The sequence below is a fragment of the Myotis myotis genome, unplaced genomic scaffold, assembly GCF_014108235.1.
Source record: "Myotis myotis isolate mMyoMyo1 unplaced genomic scaffold, mMyoMyo1.p scaffold_m19_p_11, whole genome shotgun sequence".
Lineage (NCBI taxonomy): Eukaryota > Metazoa > Chordata > Mammalia > Chiroptera > Vespertilionidae > Myotis > Myotis myotis.
The window spans coordinates 67879582-67907020 of record NW_023416315.1 but is presented as its reverse complement, the minus strand read 5'-3'; the positions used below and the strand labels follow the sequence as shown (position 1 = coordinate 67907020).

Genomic DNA, 27439 nt, shown 5'->3' with positions numbered 1-27439 from the left:
TATGACGTGCACTCACCACCAGGGGGCAGGTGCTCAGCATAGGAGCTGCCCCCTGGTGGTCAGTGTGCTCCCACAGTCAACCTCCTGCGTCCCCGCCCACTGGTCAGCTAACCTCCCACGGTTCCTCCCCGCTGCCGGCAGGTCAACCTCCTGGGGTTCCCTCCCCCTGCCGGCAGGCCCCCCCCATAGGCCTTGATCACCAGCCAGGCTGAGGGATCCCACCTGTGCACGATTTCATGCACTGGGCCTCTAGTATCAATATAAAAAGAGAGAAGACATGAACAATTCATGAGTTAATACGTTCGTCTACCAGTAATTGCTCTAGTAATAAAAAGAAAGCACATTAAACAATAAGACTGTTTTGATTAAATTAACTATTTTTAAATTAACTATTTTAAAGTTGTAATGCTCGATACTGGGAAGGACAGGATGATATGGAAACTTTCAAACTTTATTGGTGAACATGAAATGGTAGAGCATTTCTGAAATGCTAGTAAGCCTAAGGCCTCAAGACTGTTTTTCTTCTACTTCCGCAATTCCTCTTCTATAATAACTCAATCAGAATAAAATATGCTTCAAAAATCAATTTTCATTTACTGAATGCTATTAGTGGCAACACTAAAGTATGCATCCACTCAGCATTCACCCTAATTTTCACTCCAAGAGATTAAAATTTCTCCTTATCCAGTTACCAGTTGGTCTCTGAAATTTGCACATTGATGCCTTTTAGCAAAAACTTTCAAGCCTGCCTTAGAGGCACCCAACTCTAATTAAAGTTTTCTACAAAATTATTTCTAAAAACAATTGCATAGTAATTGGAGCAAACCGTTTTAAAACATTTAAACAAAGATTTAATAGGATCACTATTTTACTTTAAAAAAAAAAAAGAGGTTCAATAATTTTTTAACACAAACTAAGGGAAATTCTTGAATGTTTGTTTTTCAGAACAAAAGTACATGTTTATTCTATTCACGTGTGACTTGGTGACATTTGCTTGAGGGGGGAGAATAAACCTGAAAAAAGTCTGACTGCCACTTAGACATCAGAGAGGAGAAAATCAAACTCAGAACAATGGAAATATCAATTAGATGGGGGTAGTGTAAAGAAACCTTGAAGTGGCTTTAACAAAATTAAAACCAAATTACCCAAGCTTGGTGTGAGGAAGAATCTCCACAAAAGGAAGGGCGTTTAGACCTCACAGCCCAGCCACCATCTACCACACCTGTCCCTTAGTAGTAACCTTGACTTTATCCTCACGAAGGTTGCTGCTTCCCCATCTACACCCTAATTCAGTTGTGGACATATTTTCTCTTAATTTCCCATTAGGCTTTCAAGATAAGATAATATACTTAAGACATTTAACTGAAGGCTTTCTCTCAACACGAGAATAGACAAACAGAGAATAGCACAAAATTTTGTATTCTGACCTTCTGAACAATATTGGCTCTCTGGGACCCACAGAGCCCTATGTTAACAGTGTCCCAAGAGAGGTATCATGCTCAGTGTTCCCAGATTTTGTACTCCTTCTCTCCTTTCAAAGGAGGAGCCAACAGCATGATCCAGTAGACATCTACCTATGAAGATATTTCCATGTAAATGGGCCGTGGTTCTGTCATCCTCACTTGAGTCTCTTCTGGGGGTTAGAATAAGGAGGCCATGGCACCTAGACCAGCCAGAAGCCCCTGGCCAACAGAAGTAGCTGCCTGAACACCTCTCGAAGCCTGAGGTTGCTGAGGATGAGGATAAAGGGATGAACAGATGTGCACAGGTAGGTTACAATTTGCCATGGCCAGAACCAGTCATTCTCTGTTGAAAAGAAGCCTACAGCATCAATGATCAGGGACATGAAAGACAGAATGTAAAGAATGAGGAAGAAGATGAGTGACTTCAGAGCTCTGGTGTGAGCCTGGGTGCTGGCGTCTTGCAGGCTGTGGGCACTTTGCCGCATTGTCTGAGCGTGTCTCCTCAAAGAATGAATCAACAATGCAGTCGCGACCAGAAAAACAGAGCAAGGAATCGACAACGTGACGAATTTGAGGGGTAGGAAATAGTGAATTTCCATCCTCATGACCCTCTCCATGTAGGTCATATTCCCAAAAACTTCTCTAATGAAGAAACCTTGATTCACAGCGTAGTTTCCCCAGAAGAAGAGCAGGGTGACAACAGTGGAGATCAGGAGAGAGCCCAGCAGAAGCCAGGGCACTGACCTTGGGAACCTCCACTTCAGCCAGAGGAAGGTCGGGTGGGTGAGGTTAGCAATCTTCATGCAGAAGAAGACACTGAGCCAGGTACCAAACCAGAAGGTGGCTGAATTCAGGAAGTCCCATTGGAGACCAAAGAGCTCCCGTGCAGGACCCTTGCTGAATTCCCCCAGGTGGAAGAAGAGGTAAAAGTTGTGCACCATTCCAACCCACTGCAGGCAGAAACGGGAGGCACCCAAGCTCATGAGGATCATGTCAGAGGGAAGCAGCCTCCCAAGCCGCCTCCACTCTCTGCTCAGCACCAGCACAATGAAGCCATTGGCCAGGATTCCCAGGAAACACAGCAGGACAAAGAGCAGCATGAAGAGGGCTGTGAATGCCGGCTGCATTTTGGCCCCTCCTCTGGTCACCAGCCTTGCGCCTTGGTCCTTGGCCTCCTTCCTACCCCCACTCACAGTCCCCTCTTTTGATTTTTCCTCAGGGGATGTGAAAAGAATGCTCAGGTTCTGCATTTGAGCCAGAGCTCACTTAAAAGGAAGATGCTTGGCTATGGCTATGGAGGAAAGGTGAGCTTGGCTCAGCAGGATGCAAATTTCTCCCAGGCTCAGTTACCATTATGCTACCAACCGCACCTGATTTGGTTTTTCAGGTTTTGCCTACATGTTGCCATGGTTAACATCAATGTAGAGGGCTTCTCAGCGAGTCTGTGACTAAGTTTCATCTTTCTTATGCCATCTGTGGGCCCTGTAAACACACACCTCCCCATCAGGTCATTCTCAGGATATCTATCCTATCTAATAGGGAAACATGGTAATTAACCGTAACTTCGCTACCCTCCCCACTGGCTAATCAGTGAGATATGCACATTAACTGCCAACCAAGATGGCGGCTGGCAGCCACGCAGCTGAAGCGAACAGGAGGCTTGCTTGCTCCAGTGATGGAGGAAGCCAAGGTTCCCGGCCTGCCGCTGCCAGCCTCTGAGCTGCAGTCTAAGAAACAATGTTGCAAATATAGAAGGTAAATAAACCCCAGAAACCTGCTTTCAGCCGTCAGAGCTGGAGCTAGCGGACTGCAACAGTGTTACAATTATAGAACCCAAACAAACCCATATACCTGCTTTCAGCAGCCGAGGTCTCAGAGCTGGAGCCGAGCCTCAGAGCTAAAGCCGGCTCTCAGATCCAGTGACAGCCATAGAAGGTAAATAAATCCCAAAATAAAAAAGAAAGAAAAAAAGGAGGGCTGGCCTGGCACCCCAGTGGGGACGCCCAACCTGAAGGGGGTGTGACCAGCTGCAAACAGCCATCAGCCCCTCATCCAGGCTGGCCAGGCACCCAAGCGGGACCCTCACCCTGATCCGGGACACCATTCAAGGCAAACCAGCCGGCCCCCACCCATGCACCAGGCCTCTATCCTATATAGTAAAAAGGTAATATGCAAACTGACCCTAACAGCAGAAGGACTGGGAATGATTGGCACTATGACACACACTGACCACCAGGGGGCAGACACTCAATGCAGGAGCTGCCCTCTGGTGGTCAGGGTGCTCTCACATGGGAGGAGCTCTGTTCAGCCACAAGCCAGGCTGATGGCTGCCAGTACAGCGGTGGTGGTGGGAGCCTCTCCTGCCTCCTCAGCAGTGCTAAAGATGTCCTACTGCAGCTTAGGTCTGCTCCCTGCTGGCAAGTGGGCATCCCCCGAGGGCTGCCGGGCTGCCAGAGGGATGTCTGATTGCCATCTTATGCCCCATCCCCCGGGGAGCGGGCCTAAGCTAGCAGGTGGTCATCCCCTGAGGGGTCCCAGACTGCGAGAGGGCACAGGCCGGGCTGAGGGACCCCCTCCTCCCCTCCGAGTGCACAAATTTTTGTGCACCAGGCCTCTAGTATATATATAAAACCCTAATATGCAAATAGACTGAATGGCTGAACAACCAATCGAATAACTGGTTGCTATGATGTGCGCTAACCACCAGGGGGTGCAAGTGGATGGTGGAGCAGGTGAGTGGGAGCACCAGACCAAGGCGGGGCATCAGTTGCTGTCATCAGGGAGAGCCTCTGGTGGTTACTAAAAATTCTTTGCTCCTACCCAGCATTTGCACCTGCTGCTGGCGCCCGGCCCGGATTGCTCAGCACTGTCAGCAGGTGCGAGTGGTGGATGCCGGCCCCGATCGCCCCTCAGGGCTTTTCCACCTCCCCAGCTCCTGAGGGGCAATTGGGGCTGGCAGCCACCTTTTGCTCCTGCTGCTGGCGATGGCACAATTCACACCCGCTGCAGGCGTCCGGCGCTGGTCCCAACTGCTCGGTGCCATCAGCGGGTGCGAGTGGTGCCTGCCAGTCATGCTGAGGGCTTCTCCACCTCCCCCTGCTCCTGAGGGGAGATAGGGCAGCAGCCACCGCTCACATCTGCTGATGGTGCTGGCCCACTTGCACCTGCTGCTGGTGCTGGCCCCAATTGCTCCATCAGCGGGTGTGAGCAGGGCCGACGCCATCAGCGCGTGGAAGCAGTGGCAGCGGGAGCGGGGCTGCCAGAAGATGGACTGGGGGCCATGGCGGGAGGGGCCAGATGGGGGCATGGAGGATGGGCCGAGACTTGCCCTTGGGCCCACCACAGCCTTGCGGCCCACAGTTCCTTTCAAGGTGCATGAATTCGTGCCCTGGGCCCCTAGTTAAGTATGTAAGCAAGGAGTACAGAGAGACATTCATATGGCCAAGACCTAAGCAAATACTGAAGCTAAAGAAGTCTGTATCTAGCCAAGCTTCCCTGTTACATGTCCATCCTTACTTAGGAGTAGTCACCCCCTTCAAACTCAGATACCTTGGTAGCAAACCTCTTCTTAAATCCTTCTTGGCCTCTGAGATATAAATGATTGACAATGTTTTAAACTAGTTGTACGCTTCCACTGAGAAAATTCATTTCCTTGTGGTTATGGGACTGAGGAGCATCTGCTTCTTGCTTGATGTCATCTGAGGGTCAACCTCAGGTCCTAGTGGCTGCCTGAAGTCTGCCAAGTGGACTGTTTCAACATGGAGGCTCAAGCCAGCAAAGTGAGTCTCTAGAGAGAGCCTTAAATATCAAAATGTAATCACAGGTGTGACATCTTATCACCTTTGTTATAGTCTATTGGCTAGAAGCAAGTCACATTCCCCACAGACACTCAAAAGGAGGGGGTTATACAATGGTGAGGGTACCAGGGGTGGGGGACATGAGGGGCCAATTAGAGTCTGTCTACCACACTGAGATACTGTAGCTTACAAGGCATGTGTGAGTACTGTCCTCCAATACCAAATTAAAGAGATCCCAGCCCTACCTGGGTAGCTTAGTTGGCATCCTCCCAATATGCCAAGGTTGCGGGTTAGATCTCTGGTCAGGGCACATTCAAGAATCAACCAATGAGCCGAAACCGGTTTGGCTCAGTGGATGGAGCGTCGGCCTGCAGACTGAGGGGTCCCAGGTTCGATTCCAGTCAAGGGCATGTACCTGGGTTGCGGGCACATCCCCAGTGGGAGATGTGCAGGAGGCAGCTGATCGATGTTTCTCTCTCATCGATGTTTCTAACTCTCTAACTCTCTCCCTTCCTCTCTGTGAAAAATCAATAAAATATATTTAAAAAAAAAAAGAATCAACCAATGAATGCATAAATAAGTCGAACAACAAATTTACCTCTCTCTCTCTCCCTTCCCCTCCACCCCCCCCCTCGCCCCACTTCCTCTCTAAAATCAATAAGTAAAAATTATTTTAGAAGAGAGATCCCTATGAGACCATGTTAAAAATAAAAACAGGATGGACCTGGAGAGTACTATGCTAAGCAAAATAAGCCAGTCAGAGAAAGATAAATATCACATGATCTCACTCATTTGTGGAATATAATGAACAACATAAACTAATGAACAAAAATAGATCGAGACAGAGAAACACCGAATGAACCAAACCTCAGAGGGAGGCAGGGAAGGGGGAAGGGGGTGGAAAGGGGAGGCTGTAAGAAATCAACCGAAAAACTTACATGCATGCATATTAGCATAACCAATGGACATGGACACTGGGGCAGTGGGGCTTGTCCTGGGGGATGGGAGTGTCCGGGAGGGGTCACTGGGGGGAAAAGGAGACATATGTAATACTTTAAACAATAAAAAAAGAAATTAAATAAATAAAATAAAAATATTTTTCCACATTAAAATAGATTCAAGTCAATCCATACTCAAATGTTTTCTGTTTAATATATCAAATTTGTCCTTCTTCCACATTTGTTTAAAGTATTTTTGTTTGTCATAAGAAAGTCAGCTAAGAAAATTAGTCATACAAATAATATAAAGGTTGTTACCACCACAGCATGAATGTATAATTGTTCTAAAAATAATTCACAATAAAAAGAGAGGGCCCATTGAAATTGGGTGAATATGCATTTTTCTCACTCTCAGATATCTGTTCCTTATACAGTTTTCACATTCATTCATTCATTCACTCAACGCGTATTTATTGAGCACTTATACACACAGGGCACCTATTCTAGACAATGGGAACAGCAGCAAACTAAAGAGGTGGGATTCCTGCTTTTATGGAACCTGCAGTCCAATGGAAGGTAACAGACAATAAGGAAACACAGGAACAAGACACTTTCACATAAAAATCGGTGCTTTGAAGAAAATAGAAGAGTAGGATTGCTGGAGAATGACGGGAGAGGGAAAAGTGGTTTTCTCAGGGGGTAACTTGGCCTGAGAAGCCTAAACAGCTAGAGCTTTTCCATGTATAATGGGACATATTCATAATATCACAAACCATAATTTTATATCATTCTCTTCCACCATTCTTTTTACCTTTATTTGGCAGGAATCTTCTCCTGCCAGAAAATAAGAACTCCAGCAGACCGTATGACTTTTCCCTTTACTCTTATCAAATAGGTTGTCCCAAGATCACTTCAAATCACAAAACATCCTCAAACCAGAAGTTGGACATCTCCGTACAGTATATGAAGACTAGAGGCCCAGTCCATGAAATTCGTTCATGGGAGGGGGGATCCCTCAGTCCGGCCTACACCCTCTCCAATCCAGGACCCCTCAGGGGATGTTCGACTGCCAGTTTAGGCCCAATCCCAGTCAGACATCCCTCTCACAATACAGGACCGCTGGCTCCTAACCGCTCACCTGCCTGCCTGCTTGCCTGATCGCTCCTAAACGCCTCCAACTGCCTGCCTGATCACCCCTAACCACCTCTGCCTGCCGACATGATCGCCCCCAACCACCTCTGCCTTGGCCCCCACGAAGAAGGACTGGAAGGAGGACCAGACGGCAGGAAGATGTCTGGTTGACCTGGTCTAATTAGCATATTACCCTTTTATTAATATAGACTAGTGGCCCGGTACACAAAATTCGTACATGAGAAGCGGGGTCCCTCAGCCAGGCCTGCACCCTCTCCAATCTGGGACCCCTCGGGGGATGTCCGACTGCCAGTTTAGGCCCAATCCCACAGGCAGTCGGACATCCCTCGCAATCCGGGACTGTTGGCTCCTAACCACTCACCTGCCTGCCTGCCTGATCACCCCTAACCACTCTGCCAGCCTGCTCGCCCCCAACTCCCCCGCCTTGCCGGCCTTCTCACCCCCAACTGCCTCTCCCACTGGCCTGCTTGCCCACAACTGCCCCCCCCAGCCAGCCTGCTTGCCCCCAACTGCCCCCCGGCCTGACCACCCCCAACTGCCCCCACCCTGCCAGCCTGCTCACCCCCAACTGTCCCCCCTTGCTGGCCTGCTTGCTCCCAACCAGCCCCCCCACCAGCCTGCTCACCCCCAACTGCCCTCCCTGCCAGCCTGCTCGCCCCCAACTGCCCCCCCACCAGCCTGATCACCCCTAACTGCCCTCCCCTCATGGCCTGATCACCCCTAACCACGTCTGCCTCGGCCCTGCAACCATGGCTTTGTCCGGAAGGACGTCCAGAAGGTCTCCCGGTCTAATTAGCATATTACCCTTTTATTAGTATAGAAGATTACATATTAGTATCACCTCTCCCATTTTAAAGGAATAATAACAGCTAGATCTCACAGTTTTGATGTTTGGCATTCACATTTTCTTCCACCCCCTTTGTCCTGCATGCTACACAGATTATAAACCTATGTTTGCTTAGTTCTCTGTCTTGTGCAAACCTTGTATTATTATAGGTCAAAATTTTTATCAATAACAGGCCATAAAAAAAATCAAACAGAAAAAGCAATATGATTCATAGACCCTGAATTAAAGTCTTGAAAGCATTTTAAAGAAAAAAGAAACAACTTTTGAATTTCATTTTAAATTTCAAGCACTGTATGTATATTAATCTCTAAAAGTGGGTCTAAGTTATTGAAAGTTGTTTTTGAATAAATTAATTTGCTCAGTTTTGTTCAAGTCTTTCTATAAAAATAAAAAAACACAGATCTGGAAACCTACTAACTGACAAAAAAGCCATCTCCAGCCAATTTACTTCTTTCAAAGTTAAAAAGCTACATATTTTTTTCTTTTCTAAAAATGGAACATGTTAGCACAGATTTATATTTAGGCATAAGAACCAGAACCATTTCCAAGGACAAGTTAGTTAAGACTCCCTAGTTTCTAGATCTGAATTCTTTCTTCATATATTTTCAGATGATTTTTTTAATGAAAGCATAAGGTTATGAATTTTCTACCAAGTGTGGTTTATATACTTACCATAACCTTTGCTGTATAGAGTATGTCTCTTATCAACCCTGCAGTGCAATTTCATATTTGATATCCCTTTGATCCCAAAATTATTTAGAAAAATTTTAATTTCTGTTAGAATTTTATCCCACATTTATTAAATGGATTTAGGCAAGCAAAGAAAGGCTAAATTGTTTCTACTCTTTAATATTTATTTAACTTTCATTTAAAGACTATAGAATATACTTAATACTCATTGAACTTTCATTTAAAGACTACATTTAATGTTTTTCACTTTCATAGGCACTTAATTTATATAATGTTTAAGTAATATTGTAGATGTGCATTCATAAATATTCAACATTTACTCACTCAGCTTTTTGAAAGTGATAGTCAAATTTCCTAAAATTATTTGTTGGCCTATCTGATCTATTTTGAAAGAACTAAGTTAAAGTCTCTCAGTTGACTTTTAAAATACAAAATAACATACTTCTAGAAGTTTTAGTTTTATAGATTCTATTGCTATGTTGTTTTGGATCATAAAAGTTTGATGACAACTGTATTTGTTCTCAGCATGCTGTACCTTTCATCCAGGGGTGATTGTAAAATATTTAACAAACAGTACAGCACAGTTATCTGTGAAAAATTTGAGATTTTACTGTATGCAAGCTAATGAATTAGCCTACCATCTTTTTACAGATACTGGCCCAAGACAGGAAACTCCTGGGTCAAAGACAAAGGATGTTGTTATTCACAACACAGAAGGCAGCATTGGCATCGCACTCCCCTGGGTTCTCCTTGCCAAGTCCCACAGGAGGGCACAGGCGGCTCAAAGAGATGCCACACGTGCAGGCAATTGTGTCACTGCTGAAGATTTCTGGAGTTTAGGAAACGCCAATATTTTTAAAGGGGTCACTAGCACATACATCTACCCAAACTGCATCCCAGAGGAAGGCAATAGATGTATTACCCCAATTAGAAAACAAACCTGCCCTCTCTGCCAGAGAGATACTTTACCTTTTTAAACACAGCGTTTCTTTCTTACTAGTGATTACCTTTAATTTAGCCTATCCACACCTATATTTGCTTATCACCATCAAAATTAATACTAAATATATGATCTTTTCCCCTACTAAAATAGGACTATAAACAAGGTTTTAATTTCCCTTCCTTGCCAACCTCCTAAATTTTACTAAGGTTAGATTCCTGATACTTTCAATAGTTCGGCTTTTGATTTTTGAATATCTTTTCCAACAACTACATTAAGATTCACAATCTCCTATGAATTTAATCATATTCTTACTAGCTTCCACTCTACTTCTATCTTCTGTATTATGCTGATTCTTCCACTCTACTTCTATCTTCTGTATTATGATTCTTTTTTTCATTTGAGTAGAGTATGTCTTCAAGTTCTAGTAAAGTTGATGAGCACAGAGATCTCAGACCCATAAAACAACAGGTGTTGTTGGTTTTTCTGTCCTTATGTGAGTTGTCTCACTCTCCTATTGCTAGGTAGCAGCCCACCACAGAACCTCAGTGCACACAGCAATTAGCACTTGTTCCCACTCACTGGTCTTCATCCGGGTGACTCTGCTTCACGCTTCCGGTCTCATTCTGGAGCGAGGCTCAAGGAACAGAAGCTACCACGTTCTTCTCAGGATGGCATTCAGAAGAATTAAGGGGGCCATTTCAAACCTCTACTCACATAACATGCAAGTAAAAAAGCCAAGCTTGCTCTAACCGGTTTGGCTCAGTGGATAGAGAGTCGGCCTGCGAACTGATAGGTCCCAGGTTTGATTCCGGTGAAGGGCATGTACCTTGGTTGCAGGCACATCCCCAGTAGGGGGTGTGCAGGAGGCAGCTCATCAATGTTTCTCTCTCATTGATGTTTCTAACTCTCTATCCTTCTCCCTTCCTCTCTGTAAAAAATCAATAAATTATATAAAAAAAAAAAAAAAAGCCAAGCTTAAGAGAAGGGGCAAGAAAGTAAACTCTGCCCGGACTGAGCAAGGAAGGTGAGCATTTGCTGGACAAGGATCTAAACCGTGTCACTCATCCACAATACATGACCGAGTGAACACTCACTCCATGGCTCACAGCCCCTCTCCCCACCGAACAAACATTCCTTCTGGGTCCTCAATATTTGAGTATCAAAGCAAGTAAAGCCAACTGCAGCAAATGCCCCTTTATTTTGTGGACAGTGCTTAGTACAAAAGTCAGGGGTCACACGTGCAGAATTCATTGATACATGTGAAGGGCCTTCATTTTCTCTCCCGATGGACCACCTCATCGCATACCCACCATGCTCCGAAGCCCTGCTACTCTGAAACTACAGCCTTACTAAAAAAAAAAAAAAAAAAAAAAAAAAAAAAGCCTTTCGGCTGAAATTCATTGACTGGCTACTTTCTAAGGCAGACTCATTCCTTCCATTCCATGTATTGAATCAAGTGCTAGTTAGCATTAACATACTTTTCTCCTTATCTGATCCTGTCTGCAGAACAGCTTGAAATTCCTCAACATCTCAGGCTACTCACTGGCTTCCTTCCACACTTTCTAGCACTGTTGTCGGGTTTTTTTCTTTTAGTTTTTATGTATTTGTTGGCCTTTTCTGGGGACGAAAAGGGGGCTCTATAATAAATCTGACAACTCCAGTGACTAAAAGTCACCTCCCAGAGTGGTCTGATCATGAATTCCTAACTGGGCAAAGGATGGTGGGTAGTCATGCCCCAGGCCTGTAACTTCTTTAGTGAAAGGTTTGAACCAAGCCCTGTCATTATTCTTGTGCATCTTGGTTAACACCCTCTGAAATGCCAAGAATACCCCTGGAAGGTATAACCAACCTCAAAAGAACACAAAAAACTTAACTATCCAGTAATCCTGTCCTTGCCTGGCTTTCTCCCACCTTTATGAAATTTTCCATAGGTTCCCTCCCTAACTTCAAATGCAAATAAGAGGAACTGTAAAACTGTCATTCTCGAGGGCATCTGAGATATGGCTTCCTGGCAATTGTCATCAGTTTTGGCTCAAATGAGCTCATAAAAATTCTCTATAGGTTTGAACGTTTGTTTCTTACGTTGACAACATAAATAACATCATCGTGACTTCCTTTAAAAAAAAATAATACTTTTTCTTTTCTGCTTCACTTCACATTTGTTCTGATTTCTCTCTCTGCGCCTGCAGGTCTTACACAGATTGCTCCAGTCTACTGTGGCTCCCTAATCTGGATGCACACCAGATTCACTTGGGTGCTGGGAAAGTTTAAAATTCCTAATGCCTATTGAATCAGAAACCCTGGAGGAGGTGCTGCTCAGGCATCAGTACTGATGTAGCAACTCCCTCAGGTACCACCAGAACCAGAGCCCTCACCCGATTCCGAGTCTCATCACGTGAGCTGTGTAAAGAAAGAAGGCCGCCAGTCCCATGAAGAGAGCACTCGGGCCTACCTGTCCTCTCAGGCTCTGGGCACGATGCTGCATCTAGCCATTCAGCCCCCTCCTGGATTTCTAGGGGGTCAGAGACATCCAGCATACTTTCATACACCTACTCCCAGGAACCTTCAAATCTCTGAAGCCCGGGCTTTTTCTGGGATCTGCCTCTGTGAAGCTCTTTATCCTGTGGTTCCAACACTGTTCTTCCAGCAAGGCTCAGATCACTGGAGAAAGCTCCCATCATCTCCCTTCCCTGAAGCGCCCCCTCACACGAGGACTTTCAATCTGCTGCCTAGGTCCTTCTCGCTCAGAAAAGTCAGGGAACAAGGTTCTGGCAGAAAACAAACCACACCCAGATCTGCAAACGATACCTCTTCGGAGGAATCTCATGGGCTCTGACCTTATATGTTTCCCATGTTTATAGTCAACATCTAAATATAGTTTTTGTTCATGTAAGTAGCAAATGAGCATCTTTGGTGAAATGGGTGAGAGGCCAGAGAGAGAGAGAAAGGTAGGTCTGCTAATAATGAACATTAGATGCCAACAGCAAATTTCACAGGGGAAGGAGGAGGATTAAGCAGTCAAGCTGGGAGAAAGGACTGATCAGATAATGCCTAAAGCAGAGTCAAAATGACTTACAGATATAAATGGATAAGAAGTACATTTAAAGATTAGTAGCTTTACACAACAAGAGTGTTTAGCTGGAAGCAGGTGAATAGGAAATGACATCCTTACATTTCTTCTAACTAGTATTTGGCAAGGATGGGACATTTTGCTTATAAGAATTTATCAAGAATTGCACCCTAGTGAGACGACTAGTGAGATAAATATATGGCACAACTTTTGTGGATGATTTTGCCTTCCAATTTTGAGATGTAAATGTTTGTACTACTGTTGTGAGTCCCATGTTTAAAACAGGATTGCAAATAGTATTTCCAAAGCTCTCTCCATTCCCTGAGAATTAAGTAGAGAGCAATAATAAAGCGTCACCACATTCCAATTTCTCTATAAAAGGGGTTTTCAAATTGGTTTTAGTCAACCTTTATTCAAAAGAGAGTTGAGATAAAAGCTCACACTGGAAAACAAATGGCAGCAGAACCCAGGCTGCTGATGACCCCACCCTCCCAGCCACAGCATTCTCCCCACTAGAGGAACCAGGCTCCGTGAGAATGAGCCCTTGTGTGTCTCACAGCTCCATCCCCCAAGCTACAAAATGCAAGGCACTTCAGTAGGCCTTACCTAGCATTTGTTTAAGAAATGAATCTCCTAAGAGCATGCAGGACTATTTAGAAACCATTACTCTTGACCCTTTTGTGTAAATATTCTCCGGGTAAGCCATTCCAGAAAGAATAAAACTTTAAGCACCAAGAACAGCTCATGCTCCTACCAGCTTAGTGATAAAGATATTTAACCTTTCTGTGTCTCATGAAGGTTTCACAAGAAACTCAAAGAGGGAGGGAGGGAGGGAAAGAAAGTATCATGGACAAGATACCAATGTCTCTGTAAAAGGGGTTTTCAAACTGGTTTGGTCACCCTTTATTCAAAAAAAAGCTGAGATAAAAGCTCACACTGGGAAACAACGGGAAGTGGAAAGGAGGCTGCTGATGACCCACCCCCCTCCACCCCCCACCCCGCCACCCCGCTGGTTTGGCTATGGTGAGACCTTCAACAAGTCTTTCATTAACTGTCCCTTCCATGATTGAGTTCAAATGCAAGCAAAGCCCCATGCAGTAAACCTGGGCTCCCTGAGGTCATAGGGCACCACTTTGTCACTTGTGTTCAGTCAGGCTTAAGTGTACTTGTCCTGCCCAGGATGTAAGTCCTCAACCCAGTCGTTAGGGCTGAGAAAACGCCAGCTTCAGCAGTACAAGCAGCTAATTATTTCCGTTTTCGGTAAGCCCTACTTTCAACACTCAGCACACCCTGGCTCTCATCCGATGCTGACCACAAAGGAGGACTGGTTATGCTCTCTTATCTCCAACTCTTGGTCCCAGGGGTTAGACTCCAAGTCCGTAAGTCCTCAGAGGTGGTAAGTATCAGATGGTGGAGGCAATGGTAGTGGCTTTTCTTGGTTCCCAGCTTGGCTGTACCCAACATGCCCCTGAAGTAGGAGGTTGAAGGGTGAAGGGAATGTCCTTAGGAGTACAGATTTCAGTATTAGGGCATCATTCAGACTAGAAGGATGCAGAATGCCAGCCATAGCATCAAGTACATCCAGGGCTTAGTATTTTTATAACCGATTCCTTTCTTAGTCAGAAAGGAAGACTCACTGCTGTATTAGCCCATCTTCCTCAAGGCCCACACATTTCAAGGAGGGGGTCAGCCACTAATTTGTTTCTTTATTCCAAAGGCCCAGCGATTTAGTAGTGAGAGCTCTTATTTAATTGACTCAACCACTTTATCTTGCTTTGGAAAGCACTCAAAAGAAAGGGGTCTTGCAGGGCATATCGGCTAAGGAATACAAAAAAATTCAGCCATTTACTAGAAGCGTTACATCCTAACCCCAAAGCATCTTCAAGCCTCAAACCCAAAGGACATCAATACAAATTCTTCTCCCTCCCATGGCCAAAAAAAAAAAAAAAATCACAATAAAATGCTTTAAGAAATTAAGTTACAAAAAAAAAACAAAATTAAATTACAGCTAAAGTGTCCATAGATAAATGTGCACATTCAACAAATGCTTTCAAAGTTATTTGCAGATAAAACCCAGAGGCCAAAAGGAAAACACTGGTAACTTGACTGCCTAAAACTTTTATATAAAAACACAAAACAAAACATGGAGAAAAGCCAAAACCTACATGGGAAAATATCTACAATGCCAAGAGATAAGAGCAAGTTTCCTTAGCACAGAACATAGCCTTGAATAAGACATTCACAGAAAAGAAAATAAAATAAAAATGGCACTTACCCATTTTCTTAAAAAAAAAAAAAAAACTATAGTTAAAGGTAGTGTGCTGATAAGAAACATAAGAAATTCTGTATGTTCACATAAAAATAAGGAATCATGTACCAGGCAATATTTTTATGTGTGTTTTTGAAGAAACACTGGTTACCTGTAATCCAAGTTTGCAATGATAAAATTGTGGATTTAAAAAAGAAGAAAGTGTCAGAGTGAATTGGTTTTTCCTCAGATGAGATTTTATTAAAGCTCTTATAAACCAGTAAAATATTCTTAAGCCCTCCCACTCCAATTTAGTTTTGTGGTTTTTTTTAAAATCTACTCTGTCTAGAAGTGAATTCAAAACACAGGAACTACAGGGCTTTAAAATATCAAGGTATTATAAGATCAAACTAGCTCTCCTTATGAATAAAACATCTAACTTAATCCATATGAAATTGTGTGTTTTTTTTAAAGTACCGAAATCTAGTACTTAGATCCCTCAGTCATTCTTCAAATTATGGCTCATGAACACCCATCACATCTGAAATTTGTTTCAAGATAGCTCTAAAAGTTATTCCAATGCATGACAAGTACTGCCTAACTGAAAATTCACAGGAATAAAATCCAAGGCTGCTGTAGAACCAAGCTCTCCCAAGAGCCCATCTTTATAACTTCTCCTGGCCATCAAGTCTTAATACCCAAGAATTTAGAAATATGAACTACGAGCAAGTACAAAAGGAAATGGTGGCACCCAACATAAGAAAGCAAAGGAAAAGACACAAATCACCTTTAATTCAGGGTTCACTATGTGGTATGCCCACAGTGTATGCAGATGTGCATTAATTCTCCCAGCTGTCTGAATTATTTTTCTCAAAATATGTAGACCTCCCTGGCCACTGTGGTTCAGTGGATAGAGCATCAGCCTATGCACCAAAGGGTCTTGAGTTCAATTCCTGGTCAAGGTTATGCAACTGGGCTGCAGGTTTGATCCCTGGCCCAGGCCAGGGCACATGCAGGAGGCAACTAATTGATGTGTCTCTCTCACATTGATGTTTTTCTCTCTCCTCTTCTCCCTCCCTCCATTTCTCCTTTCCACTCTCTCTAAAAATCAATAGAAAAAATATTTTAAGCAATTAAAAAATAAATAAATAAATTTAAGTTCTAAAAAAAAAAAAAAAAAATCCTCAGGTGAGGATTAACAACAACAAAAAAAAACAGAACAAAATTAAATAAGCTATATGAGACTGTGCTGATGGGTGAGAAAAAGTATAAATGACCAATTTGTAATATATGAGGTGCAGGTGCTAAAGAAACTTTAACATCACGGTCTTATGTAAGAAATTATTTAGGTATGAAGTAATATTGTCTAAGTTTTAGATTTTTATACTACAGAAAAAAACAATGAGGAAACAAGAGATGCAATCAGATGAGGTTCTGATTTGCAGAGATACACACATACACAATAATAAATTCTTAAACTTTACTATTCTTGGTGCTTCTTTCAACCATTCTAGTTTTCCTTGTGTTAGTTTCTTGAACAGTCAACGTCAACTAAATCTTCTGTTCGTTCTGAACTGGACAAAGGACAAAAGTCAAGCACTTCATGAGCTATACCAGCATAGCAATTCATAACAGCCGCCAGATTAACAACCACTTTCAAACAGCCTGGAAAAAGACTACACAGGATGCCATGAACAAGTATATTGTGATTTACTGACTTCATATTGTGATTTACTTCCAACTAAGCATACACCTCACTGCTTTGCTTTACCCCTCCGACCTCAGCTCAAAAAAATGCCTCTTTACCTAACACAGGTATGCACATATATGCCTATATACACCCGAGGGGTAGGTCTATCCCATTATACATCTCAAACTATAACCATCCCATCTTCTTCCACCTGCCTAGTGTTTGCATTCCCATCAGAACATAAGCTCCATCAGTGTAGGAATTATCTCCCCCGTCATCTCTGGGGCCTGGCATAATGCTTGGCACACAGGCTTTTGCTTAAACAGAATTTATGAGTGTGTTCTTCAAAACACAATGCCTACTTTTTCACTATTATCAACCGCCTAAAAGTCTAAGCTGTTGGTTAAATAGTTACACATGCATGCAGTGGGACAATATACAACCATTAAAATGATGTTGCTGAAAAAGGATTAACGGCAGCTATTAAAGTATATAAAACAATTTATGTATACAAAAAACATAATACACACAATTCTTACAATGGCTACTTAATAACATGTTAAGTGGTTTTTTGTATTTTTATTCATTTTAATGCTTTTATTTTATATTTTATAAAATAACTATGAATTACTTTTAATAAGGAAAACCCAATATAGGTGTGTTGTTATTGGATGGGGGTGTGTGTATTTTTAAAATATAGGCCTCCACTCTCCCAACTTCCTTATTACCTTTTCCCAACATATATAAACTTGGGGGAAAAATCAGTTATACCAGTCAACTGAACAAGTTATACAGCTCAGTGCTGTTTGTAGAAATCCACTCAATACTTTCCTTGCTACTTAAAAAAAAAATGCAAACCTTAAGTAAAATAAACTAAATACTGCCATTATTTGCTCTTTAAAGGGCAATCACAATTCAGAAAGACTTTTTTCTTCCTTTTCAAAGTAGTATCAAGAACAACAAAACCTCGCTCAATTCTTGCCCTGGTAATATAGGAAAACCAGCAGGGAAGAATATATGTTATTATTATGGAATCTCATTTCAAGGTCTGGAAAAATGTCATATTACTGCATGTGACACAGAGCTCTGTTTTATATCAGAATCAAGTATGAAAATGTGACACAAACCATAAATTACGGTAACCTTTAACCACTAGATGGTGATCTCGCAGCTTGGCAGCTCCGGCCTGTGACATCATTGCTCCCTCCCTTCAGTGGAAAAAAGTTTGGGAAATAAGATACTCAATTCATCTTAAAAATGAAGTGTTTCGCATTTGTAACTGAGCATCACACAGTTCAAACACATCTATCAAAACACTTTTTTAAATAACCAAAATGACACACTTAAGTCCTGGTTTCTCATCCCATACTATACTTTTTTTTTTTTTAACCTTCCCCTGAGGATATGTTTTCATTGATTTTAGAGAGAGGGGAGGGGAGAAGAGAGAGAAATATCTATGAGAGAGAGAAACATCAATCGGTTGCCTCCCCTATGTGCCCTGAACGGGGACTGAACTGCAACCTCGGTATGTGCCCTGACTGGGAATCGAACCCGCAACCTTTTCGGTAAAGGGGACGACACTCCAAACAACTGAGCCACCCAGCCAGGGTTCCTAATATACATTTTTTTCCATGATATACATTTATACTCAAATTTAACTGAGGTGAGAGGATGTACTACTTAAAGTGAGAACCCTATGTTCAGGCTTTCTAAGTTTGGTCACCCACCTGTACTGTCCTTTTAACCAGTCTTGAAACAATCGCTGGCAGGCTTGTAGTGAAGTTTCTGCTTGGCGTAATGGACAGCTACACTTTAGCCAAACGCTAGTTTAAAACAATCCACTGTGGTCCAGCATTCCAGGCCACCATAGACTCTTGCCTCCCTGGTCCCCGAGTGCAGATAGGACCAGACCTGAACTCTGGTTTGTTTGGAAAAGTCTAGGCCACAACTCTGATCCTGACCCCTGTAGTTCCCTTTCCCCACACGCCAGGGCCAGGCCATTGGTATTACCAGTATTAATCTTGAGAAAAAAACACTTCTTGTAAGAGCTTCTCATAAGCCCAAACAAGCCGTATCTATTCATCAAGATCTGAAACACAAAGATACACAATCACTGAATACCATTCTGCTGCATTTTTACAACCATGGATATATACTGAGTTTTCCTTTTACTTTCGGAAAAAAAAATAATAACTTTTGTTAAACCTCATCCAAGGATTTTTTTCCCCCTTGATTTTTAGAGTGTAAGGGAGGGAAGAAGGGAGATAGAGAGAAACATTGATGTACATCAGCCAGCTGCCTCCTGCACACGCCCCATCCAGAGCCTAGGATGGAACCTGCAACCCAGTCACAAACCTGACTGGGAATCAAACCTGAGACCCACCAGTGTGCTGGCTGACTCTCTAACCACGGAACAATACCGACCAGGGCTAGAAAAATATTTTCAATGTAATAAAGAATCTACCCTCAGAAATCCTATGCAAACAAATGGCTGAAAATTTTAGAATCAATGATAGTTTTGTTTAAAGACAAGAGATCATTTAATTTACCATTTCACAGGATAGTTATTCAAGGACGTTTTTTTTAAAAGGAAAGTTTATTTAGAAAGTTACAGAGGTATTAGAAGGGCCCTTGGAGGTTAGGAGAAAGAGGGAGAGAGGGATGAAAAAGGGAGGAGAGGTGCGGGCATGGTCTGACAAAGAGAGCACACCTATTCAATGACATTTTAAGGAAATAACTAGGGTATGTGGTATTAAGTAATGAAGCAGAAAATACTTAAACCTTTCTTAAATCTATGTCATCATCATGAATGCCAATTATTACTCTAGATTAGAATACACACACGCCCCTCAGGACACCATGTTCCACAAAGAGTCTGTTTCCCTGTATTTAATGACTCAAGATTGACACACTTTTCACAGTCTTACATGCTTTTATTGGATTTTCTAGGTTCTGTCTTGAAGTCAACTATCATTTTTCACTCCAACCATTTTTCACCGCCTCTAGGACAGCCGTGGGCAAACTACGGCCCGAGGGCCAGACCCGGCCTATTTGAAATGAATAAAACTAAAAAAATAAAAAAAAAAAGACAGTACCCTTTTATATAATGATGTTTACTTTGAATTTATATTAGTTTACACAAACACTCCATCCATGCTTTTGTTCCGGCCCTCCAGTCCAGTTTAAGAACCCATTGTGGCCCTCGAGTCAAAAAGTTTGCCCACCCCTGCTCTAGAAATTGGTCAGGAGCCTTCTTACCAATCACAAGCTCAGGCGCTGCAGTGGTAGGATCTTGTCTGATCTATTTAGGGATATGTTATCCTTTTAATATGTGTCTTATCTTCCTTTATTAGTCACACATTTCTGGAGGGCAAAGGCCACAGGAATCCTCCTCGGATTCCCACAGCTAATCCCCCTGCAGTGCCTTGGTAAACACTGAAAGAATTCTCACATGCTCACTGTTTACTTCTTTTATATTTTGGATAGCTTATGTCCAGATGAGTATTTTTACTAATTTTAACAGTGGCACCAAAGGTCAAAACTTGACCAGCTCACAAATTAGGCTGCAGTCCTTCCAAATCAAATCTCTTTTACATTGACATGCCCCATAACCATCTTTCCCAGTTATGATTCAAGCAATTACACTGTTAACCAGGACAAGTATCAGTAAAAGACAAAACTGAGGGTCTCAGGACCGTGAGGGTCTGTGAAAGGCCAACACTGACAGTGGCACCATCACACATGCAGCTGTTACCCGGAAGTACGTGCCCCATTAACTCACAAAAGAACCCCTCCCCCAACCACAACAAAAGGAACAGAAAAAAATACACACAGATATTAACTTGCTACAGCCCTTCCCGCCCTTAAACTTGAATAGGGTGATTAAAAGGAGACAATGATCCATAATACGAGAGGCGCAAATGAGGGACACAGAGCTCCACCTCAGCCACCATGTCCCAACCACAGACCCTCACAGTGAGCTGACAGCCCCAGCTCAGCCCAGTAAACACTTCACCATGGCCTGCTGACATGGAGAGTGTACTCTAGGTCTTGCTCCACTCAACCAGTGAGCACATTCCCACTGCCCAAATCCCTCTGTGCATCCGTCCACCAGTCTGGGCCCCCCTGAACACCAGAGAAGTGTTCCTTGCCTGCCAATCTCAAGCTGCCCATAATCTGGAAGAGTTTCCTGTTTGCCTGGCAACAGGGCCAGCCCTGGCCTGGACAACCCAGTCAACTTCTAGCATCCAGTGGGCCACATGCATACCTTCTACTATGAGGTCTGAATTCCAGTGCTGGAGAGGTGGCTCCTTTTCCAACTTTGTCCCTTCCTTGGTTTGTCTGTTAGGGCTGCCACAAAAATACCAGAGACTAGCATAACCAATGGACACAGACAGTAGGGGGGTGAGGGCTTGTGCTGGGGGTTGGGGATGGCCGGGGAGAGGTCAATGGGGGAAAAAGGAGACTCATGTAATACTTTAAACAATAAAGAATTTAAATTAAAAAAAAAAAAAGTCTCATGGTCATATCAACTGACACAGAAAAAGCATTCAACAAAACCCAGCACTGAATTTTTATCTTTTTATTTTTATTTTTTTAAATATATTTTATTGATTTTTTACAGAGAAGAAAGGAGAGGGATAGAGAGTTAGAAACATCAACCAGCTGCCTCCTGCACACCCCCTACTGGGGATGTGCCCGCAACCAAGGTACATGCCCTTGACCGGAATCGAACCTGGGACCCTTCAGTTCTCAGGCTGACGCTCTATCCACTGAGCCAAACCGGTTAGGGCAGCAGCACCAAATTTTTATAAAAACTCTCAGCAAAGTGGGAATAGAGGGATTATACTACAAGAGAATAAAGGCTCTATATGACAAACCTACAGCCAACATCTTACTCAATGGCAAAAATTAAAAGCATTTCCCTTAAGAACAGGCACAAGACAGGGATGTCCAATTTCACCACCCAGTCAACATAGTACACCAAGTCCTAGAGTACTAGCCACAAAAGGAAAAATAAATGGCATCCAAATTGGAAACAACCCAAGTGCCCATCAGTAGGTGAGTGGATAGCAAAGCTGTGCTACATCTGAATAATGAAATACTATGCAGCTGTAAAAAAGAAGGATCTCTCATCCTTTGAGTCTGCATGGATGGACCTAGAGATGATTATGCTAAGCAAAATAAGCCGGTAGGAGAAAGACAAGTATCACATGATCTCACTTATATGTGGAGTCTAATGAACACAATAAACTGATGAACAAAACAGGCCCAGAGACATGGAAGTATGGCACTAAGGACAGATCTCAGAGGGAAAGGGGGCAGAGGGCAGGAAGAGATTCACCAAAGAACTTGCCGTATATGCATATGTGCATAGTCAATGGACACCGACATTGAAGGCCTGGGTAGGGCAGGAGACAGGTGTAGGGAGGCAAAGGGGGGAAAGTGGGGGACATCTGTAATACTCTCAACAATAAAAATAAAATTTAAGCCGAAACCGGTTTGGCTCAGTGGATAGAGCGTCGGCCTGCGGACTGAAGGGTCCCAGGTTCGATTCCGGTCAAGGGCATGTACCTGGGTTGCGGGCACATCCCCAGTGGGAGATGTGCAGGAGGCAGCTGATCGATGTTTCTCTCTCATCGATGTTTCTGACTATCTCTTTCCCTTCCTCTCTGTAAAAAATCAATAAAATATATTAAAAAATAAATAAAATTAAAATAAAATAAAATTTAAAAAACTTAATATCAACTCCTTCAATTTGGGTAAATTTTTTCTACCAAAATTAGATCTATCTATTTATGTATAATTGCTCAATATTATTGATGCTGAAAAAATTTAGACAAAGAGGAGTTTTTTACCCAAAGAGAAATACTATCATGATGCTCTCTCCCCCAACTTATCTCTTTAACATTCCGTATTCATTATAAATCAAAGATAATGCAAAAAAAAAAAAAAATACCATGGGCTAGATGGCTTAAACAACAGAATTCATTTCCTCACAGTTCTAGAGGCTGGATGTCCAAGATCAAGGTGACAGCAGCTTCAGTTTTTCTTGAGGCCTTTCTCTTTGCCACACAGATGGCCTCGCTCTTGCTGTGTCCTCACATGGTCTCTCCTGTGTGCTTGCATCCCTGGCATGTCTCTCTTTGCATGTCCTCATCTCCTCTTCTTATGAGGACACCAGCAGATGGGGTTAGGATTTCAACATGTGAATTTGGGAGGGGGACACAATCTAGACAGTAACACATGGGTACTCTCACTCATCCAATTAAGACTGTTTAAAGTTCCTTTTAGCCCTTCCTTTGTAGTGAATTCCCCATCATAGTTAATTTTTAATTAAAGTTTTCTTATTCAAACTACTTTGTGGTTTCTGCCTCCTGGCTGAGCCCTTTCTGATACACATAAAACTGGGAGGCCCTACATTCTATGTTCATATTTTTATAACTTCAGCATGCCTGTAGTTTTGGACCAGTATGATTTAGAATTAAGAAAGTAAAATAGGGAGAAGAAAATGGCGGAGGTTTAGACAGACGTGTAGGTGCCTTGTCCCGGAGCAGATAAGGGCGGGCAGCTGAAACGGGTAGCATACAGCCCGAATAAGCAGAGGAGATTCAGCTGAGAGACAGTCTGCAGCCAGGAAAGACAGAGAAATCCTAGATAAAGGGAACGGTTAGAGGCTGAGGCTGAAACCTCTCCAGGTGCGCCGGCACAGCCGCGGAGACCGTGCCATCTTGGGTGACTGTCACCGGCATCCAGAGACCAGCTACTAACCCGGCAACAACAGCTCTCGAGCAGCGCAACTACCTGAACTCAGAGGAACCCTGCTTCTCCCCACAGAAAGGTTAGACTTTCCCCAAAGGTGCGGTTTGCAGTTTAGGTTGGAGAGTGGAACGCGCACAGGGGGGTGGGGACTCTGCGCCCCACAAAGACCCGGCCGTTGGAGCCAGCGTGACCCACGAGTGTGGAAGGGCACCCCCAGGGCTGCAGGCAGAAGGGAACGCTATAAATAAGCCCACAGTTGGACGGGACACAAACGGGCAGCCTCAGATTACGCCAGTTTGCCGGCTCCTCGGTGCCAGGAGCCAGAGCGCGCGCAGAGACTTCGCGCAGATTTGGAAGGTAAAGCGTTGTGAGTTTGCACAACTTCCCAGGCTCTTAAATCTGTGCGTTTGATTGTTGAACCCAGTGCAAGGGACTTCCCAGTTGGGGTCAGTCACAGAGCTTGTAAGGGAAGGCTGTTTTGGGGGAGCCTGGGAAACAGAGCGGGGAGTGACTACTGGGAAACCAGCTCTGGGCGGAGCACATTCCAAACCAGCTTCTGGTACAATAGAGAACACCTGGTCAGAGAGGTCCTATACCCTCAGAGGTCAATCCCGACGCACTGCCACCCAGAGGCAGAGCCACGAACTGACTCTTCTGTAAATACAGATAAGGGCTGTCTGAGAAACCAATACAGCCTGCCTTAAAATCAGGACTGTGGCTTACAACACGGAGGGACAGTGTATCAGAGGGAAATTCAACATTCTCCTGAATACCTGGTGTGCCAAAAAGAGGAGCAGAAGATCTGAAGCACCTTCATTACAGCCCATTTTTTTTTAATTATTTTTTTTTAATTATTGTTTCACCTCTTAACTAAGAAACCATTTATTTTCTTTTTTTCATCACCTGGTTTTACCCTTTTAATTACTACATTTTTATTTTTAACCAGTATTATTACTGCTGCCATTTTACCATTTTTTTTAAGTGTCATTTTATTTTCTCTTTATTTTATTTTGGGACTAAGGTTCTCCATTCTATTGTCATCGTTCCTTTAGCATCATTTTCCTCTACCTCAATTGTGTTGCTGTGCTAAAACCCTCTTCCCCACTTTTCCCCTTTTGCTGTCCTGTTTCTCTTACCCTATTCCTGCTTTAGATTTTCCCTATTCTTCATACCCCCTGTCTAAATTTCACCCTACTTAAATATCCCTTTTCCAATCACCTGCTCTAAATCCTTATCCACCTCTCCCTTATCTTTCTTCACTATCCAAATTTTTTATTCTCTCCTTTTCTCTATTGTTTTGTTGTTGCTTCCTCGATTGTTGAGTATATTGTTTTTTTTTTCTCTTTTCTTTAAGGATTGTTTGTGAGGTTGTTCTGCTTTTTCTTTTTCTGTCTCCCATTCCCCCCCCACCGCCCCCCCGGCCAGTTATTTTTGTGCTTCTGTTTTCCCTTGCCTCACTTGATATTATTGGCTGTTTGTAGTTTGTATTCACTCCAGGGATCCGTTGCTGGAATTTGTTGGGATTAGTGGCGGTTCTATCGGAGTATTCTCCTCATATGAATAGTCTCCTCCCCTCTTCTACTTCATTCTCTTTTATTTTTCTTTCTTTTTTTTTTCTTTTTCTTTTTTTTTCGCTTTTTTCTGTTTTCCTCTCTATTTTTTCTCTTCTTTCTTCCTTACCCCCCAACTCTCTTAGCTCAGGTAGCCATCTTTATTTGGGGTTATTAATACCGTAATTCATTTGTGTTCAGTGCCTGGTACGTTGTGCCTTGTTGTGTTGTATTTTGTGCCTTTAAATCAACGCAGCAGATCCAAGCAACGGCGGCCTCCTGATCTCCACACGCTCAGTCTGAGGAACAGCTGCTGTGTGTGAAGCCTCCCTCCACCAGCCAGAAGAGCCACAACAGCTGTGAACAGCACCCATCAGAAGACCCGCTACCAACAGAGGAGCAGCTGCTACCACAACCGCCCAAGGAGCAACCACTGCCTGAGGAGCCACTGCCACCTAGGGAGCAGCCATTGAACGACTCAATATCTATATACATCAGTGAGATCAAACATGGGTAGACAAAGAAATCCCCAAAGGAAAGAAAAGGAGGACTCACCAGAAAAGCAGCTAAGTGATACAGAGGCATACAACATGACAGAAAAAGAATTCAGAATAAGGGTCCTAGAGTGCATACACCGGATGGAGGAAAAAATCGACAACTTATCCAAGAAGCAAGAAGAAACAGATGAAAAAAATCAACAACTTAAGTAAGACCCAAGACGAAATGAAGTGCGATATAGCTGCAATAAAGAACACCATTGAAAGTATCAACAGTAGACTAGGAGAAGCGGAAGACCGATTTAGTGAATTAGAAGACAAGGAAGCAAAACACACCCAAACTGTACTTCAGTTGGAGAAAAAAATTAAAAAACAGGAGGAGAGCCTAAGGGAGCTTTGGGACAACATGAAACGAAACAACATACGAATAATAGGGGTGCCAGAACAACAGAAAGAGGAACAAGGATTAGAAATCCTATTGGAAGAAATAATATCAGAAAACTTCCCTGAGGTGGGGAAGAAAAAAGTCACACAAGCCCAGAGAGTCCCAAGCAAGGTGAACCCGAAAAGACCCACACCAAGACACATCATAATTACCATGGCAAATATTCAGGACAAAGAGAGAATCTTACAGGCTGCAAGAGAGAGACGGAAAGTTACATACAAGGGATCTCCCATTAGATTATCAAATGATTTCTCAACAGAAACACATCAGGCCAGAAAAGAATGGACGGAAATTTACAAAGTGATGCAAAGCAAAGGACTGAATCCAAGAATACTCTATCCAGCAAGGCTATCATTCAAAATTGAAGGGGAAATAAGAAGCTTCACAGACAAAAAAAGGCTAAGGGAGTTTATCACCACCAAGCCAGCAATGCAAGAAATGCTAAAGGGACTGGTGTAAAAAGAAGAAATAATAATCCCAGAAAGAAAACAGCCACACACAAAAAAAGAAATGGCTACAAACAAGTACCTTTCAATAATAACTTTAAATGTAAACGGGCTAAATGCTCCAACCAAAAGATATCGAGTGGCTGAATGGATAAAAAATCATGACCCATACATTTGCTGTTTACAAGAGACCCACCTCATTAGAAAGGACTCACACAGACTGAAAGTGAAGGGATGGAAAAATATCTTTCAGGCTAATGGAAAAGAAAAGAAAAGAAAGCTGGGGTAGCAATACTTATATCGGACAAAATAAACCTCAAAGTGAAGGCCATAACAAGAGATACGGAAGGCCACTTCATAATACTAAAGGGATCAATACAACAAGAAGATATAACCCTGATAAACATATATGCACCCAATGCAGGAGCACCCAAATACATAAAAAATCTCCTGGAAGATATCAAAGGAGAGATCGACAACAATACAATCATAGTAGGGGACTTTAATACACCACTGTCATCACTGGTTAAATCCTCTAGACAAACAATCAGCAAAGAAACAGCAATCCTAAATGACTCACTAGATCAGATGGACTTAATTGACATCTTCAGAACACTTCACCCCACAGCCACGGAATATACATTCTTCTCAAGTGCTCATAGGACAGATTCAAAAATAGACCACATACTGGGTCACAAACAAAGTCTCCCCAAATTCAAGAAGATTGAAATCATACCAAGCATCTCCTCAGACCACGATGGCATAATATTAGAAATAAACTACAATAAAAACAACCCAAAATACTCAAACACTTGGAAGCTGAAAAGCATGTTATTAAATATTGATTGGGTTACCAATGAAATCAAAGAAGAAATTAAAAACATCCTGGAAACTAATGACA

The 27439-nt window shown here is 43.0% G+C and overlaps 2 protein-coding genes across 20 annotated transcripts in view; both read right to left on the bottom strand.

Annotated features, from left to right (window-relative positions):
* The window catches only part of CADPS2 (calcium dependent secretion activator 2), a 506535-nt gene that overhangs the window by 445857 nt on the left and 33239 nt on the right, over nt 1-27439 (bottom strand). The window lies entirely within an intron of this gene.
* Nucleotides 1664-2590, bottom strand: LOC118666462 (taste receptor type 2 member 41-like). The gene has a single exon (XM_036328834.1). The coding sequence runs from the start codon at nt 2588-2590 to the stop codon at nt 1664-1666; it is 927 nt and encodes a 308-aa protein (XP_036184727.1).

Excerpts from the sequence above, each read along its gene's own strand:
- LOC118666462 (XM_036328834.1), bottom strand. The coding sequence starts at position 2,590 with ATGCAGCCGGCATTCACAGCCCTCTTCATGCTGCTCTTTGTCCTGCTG.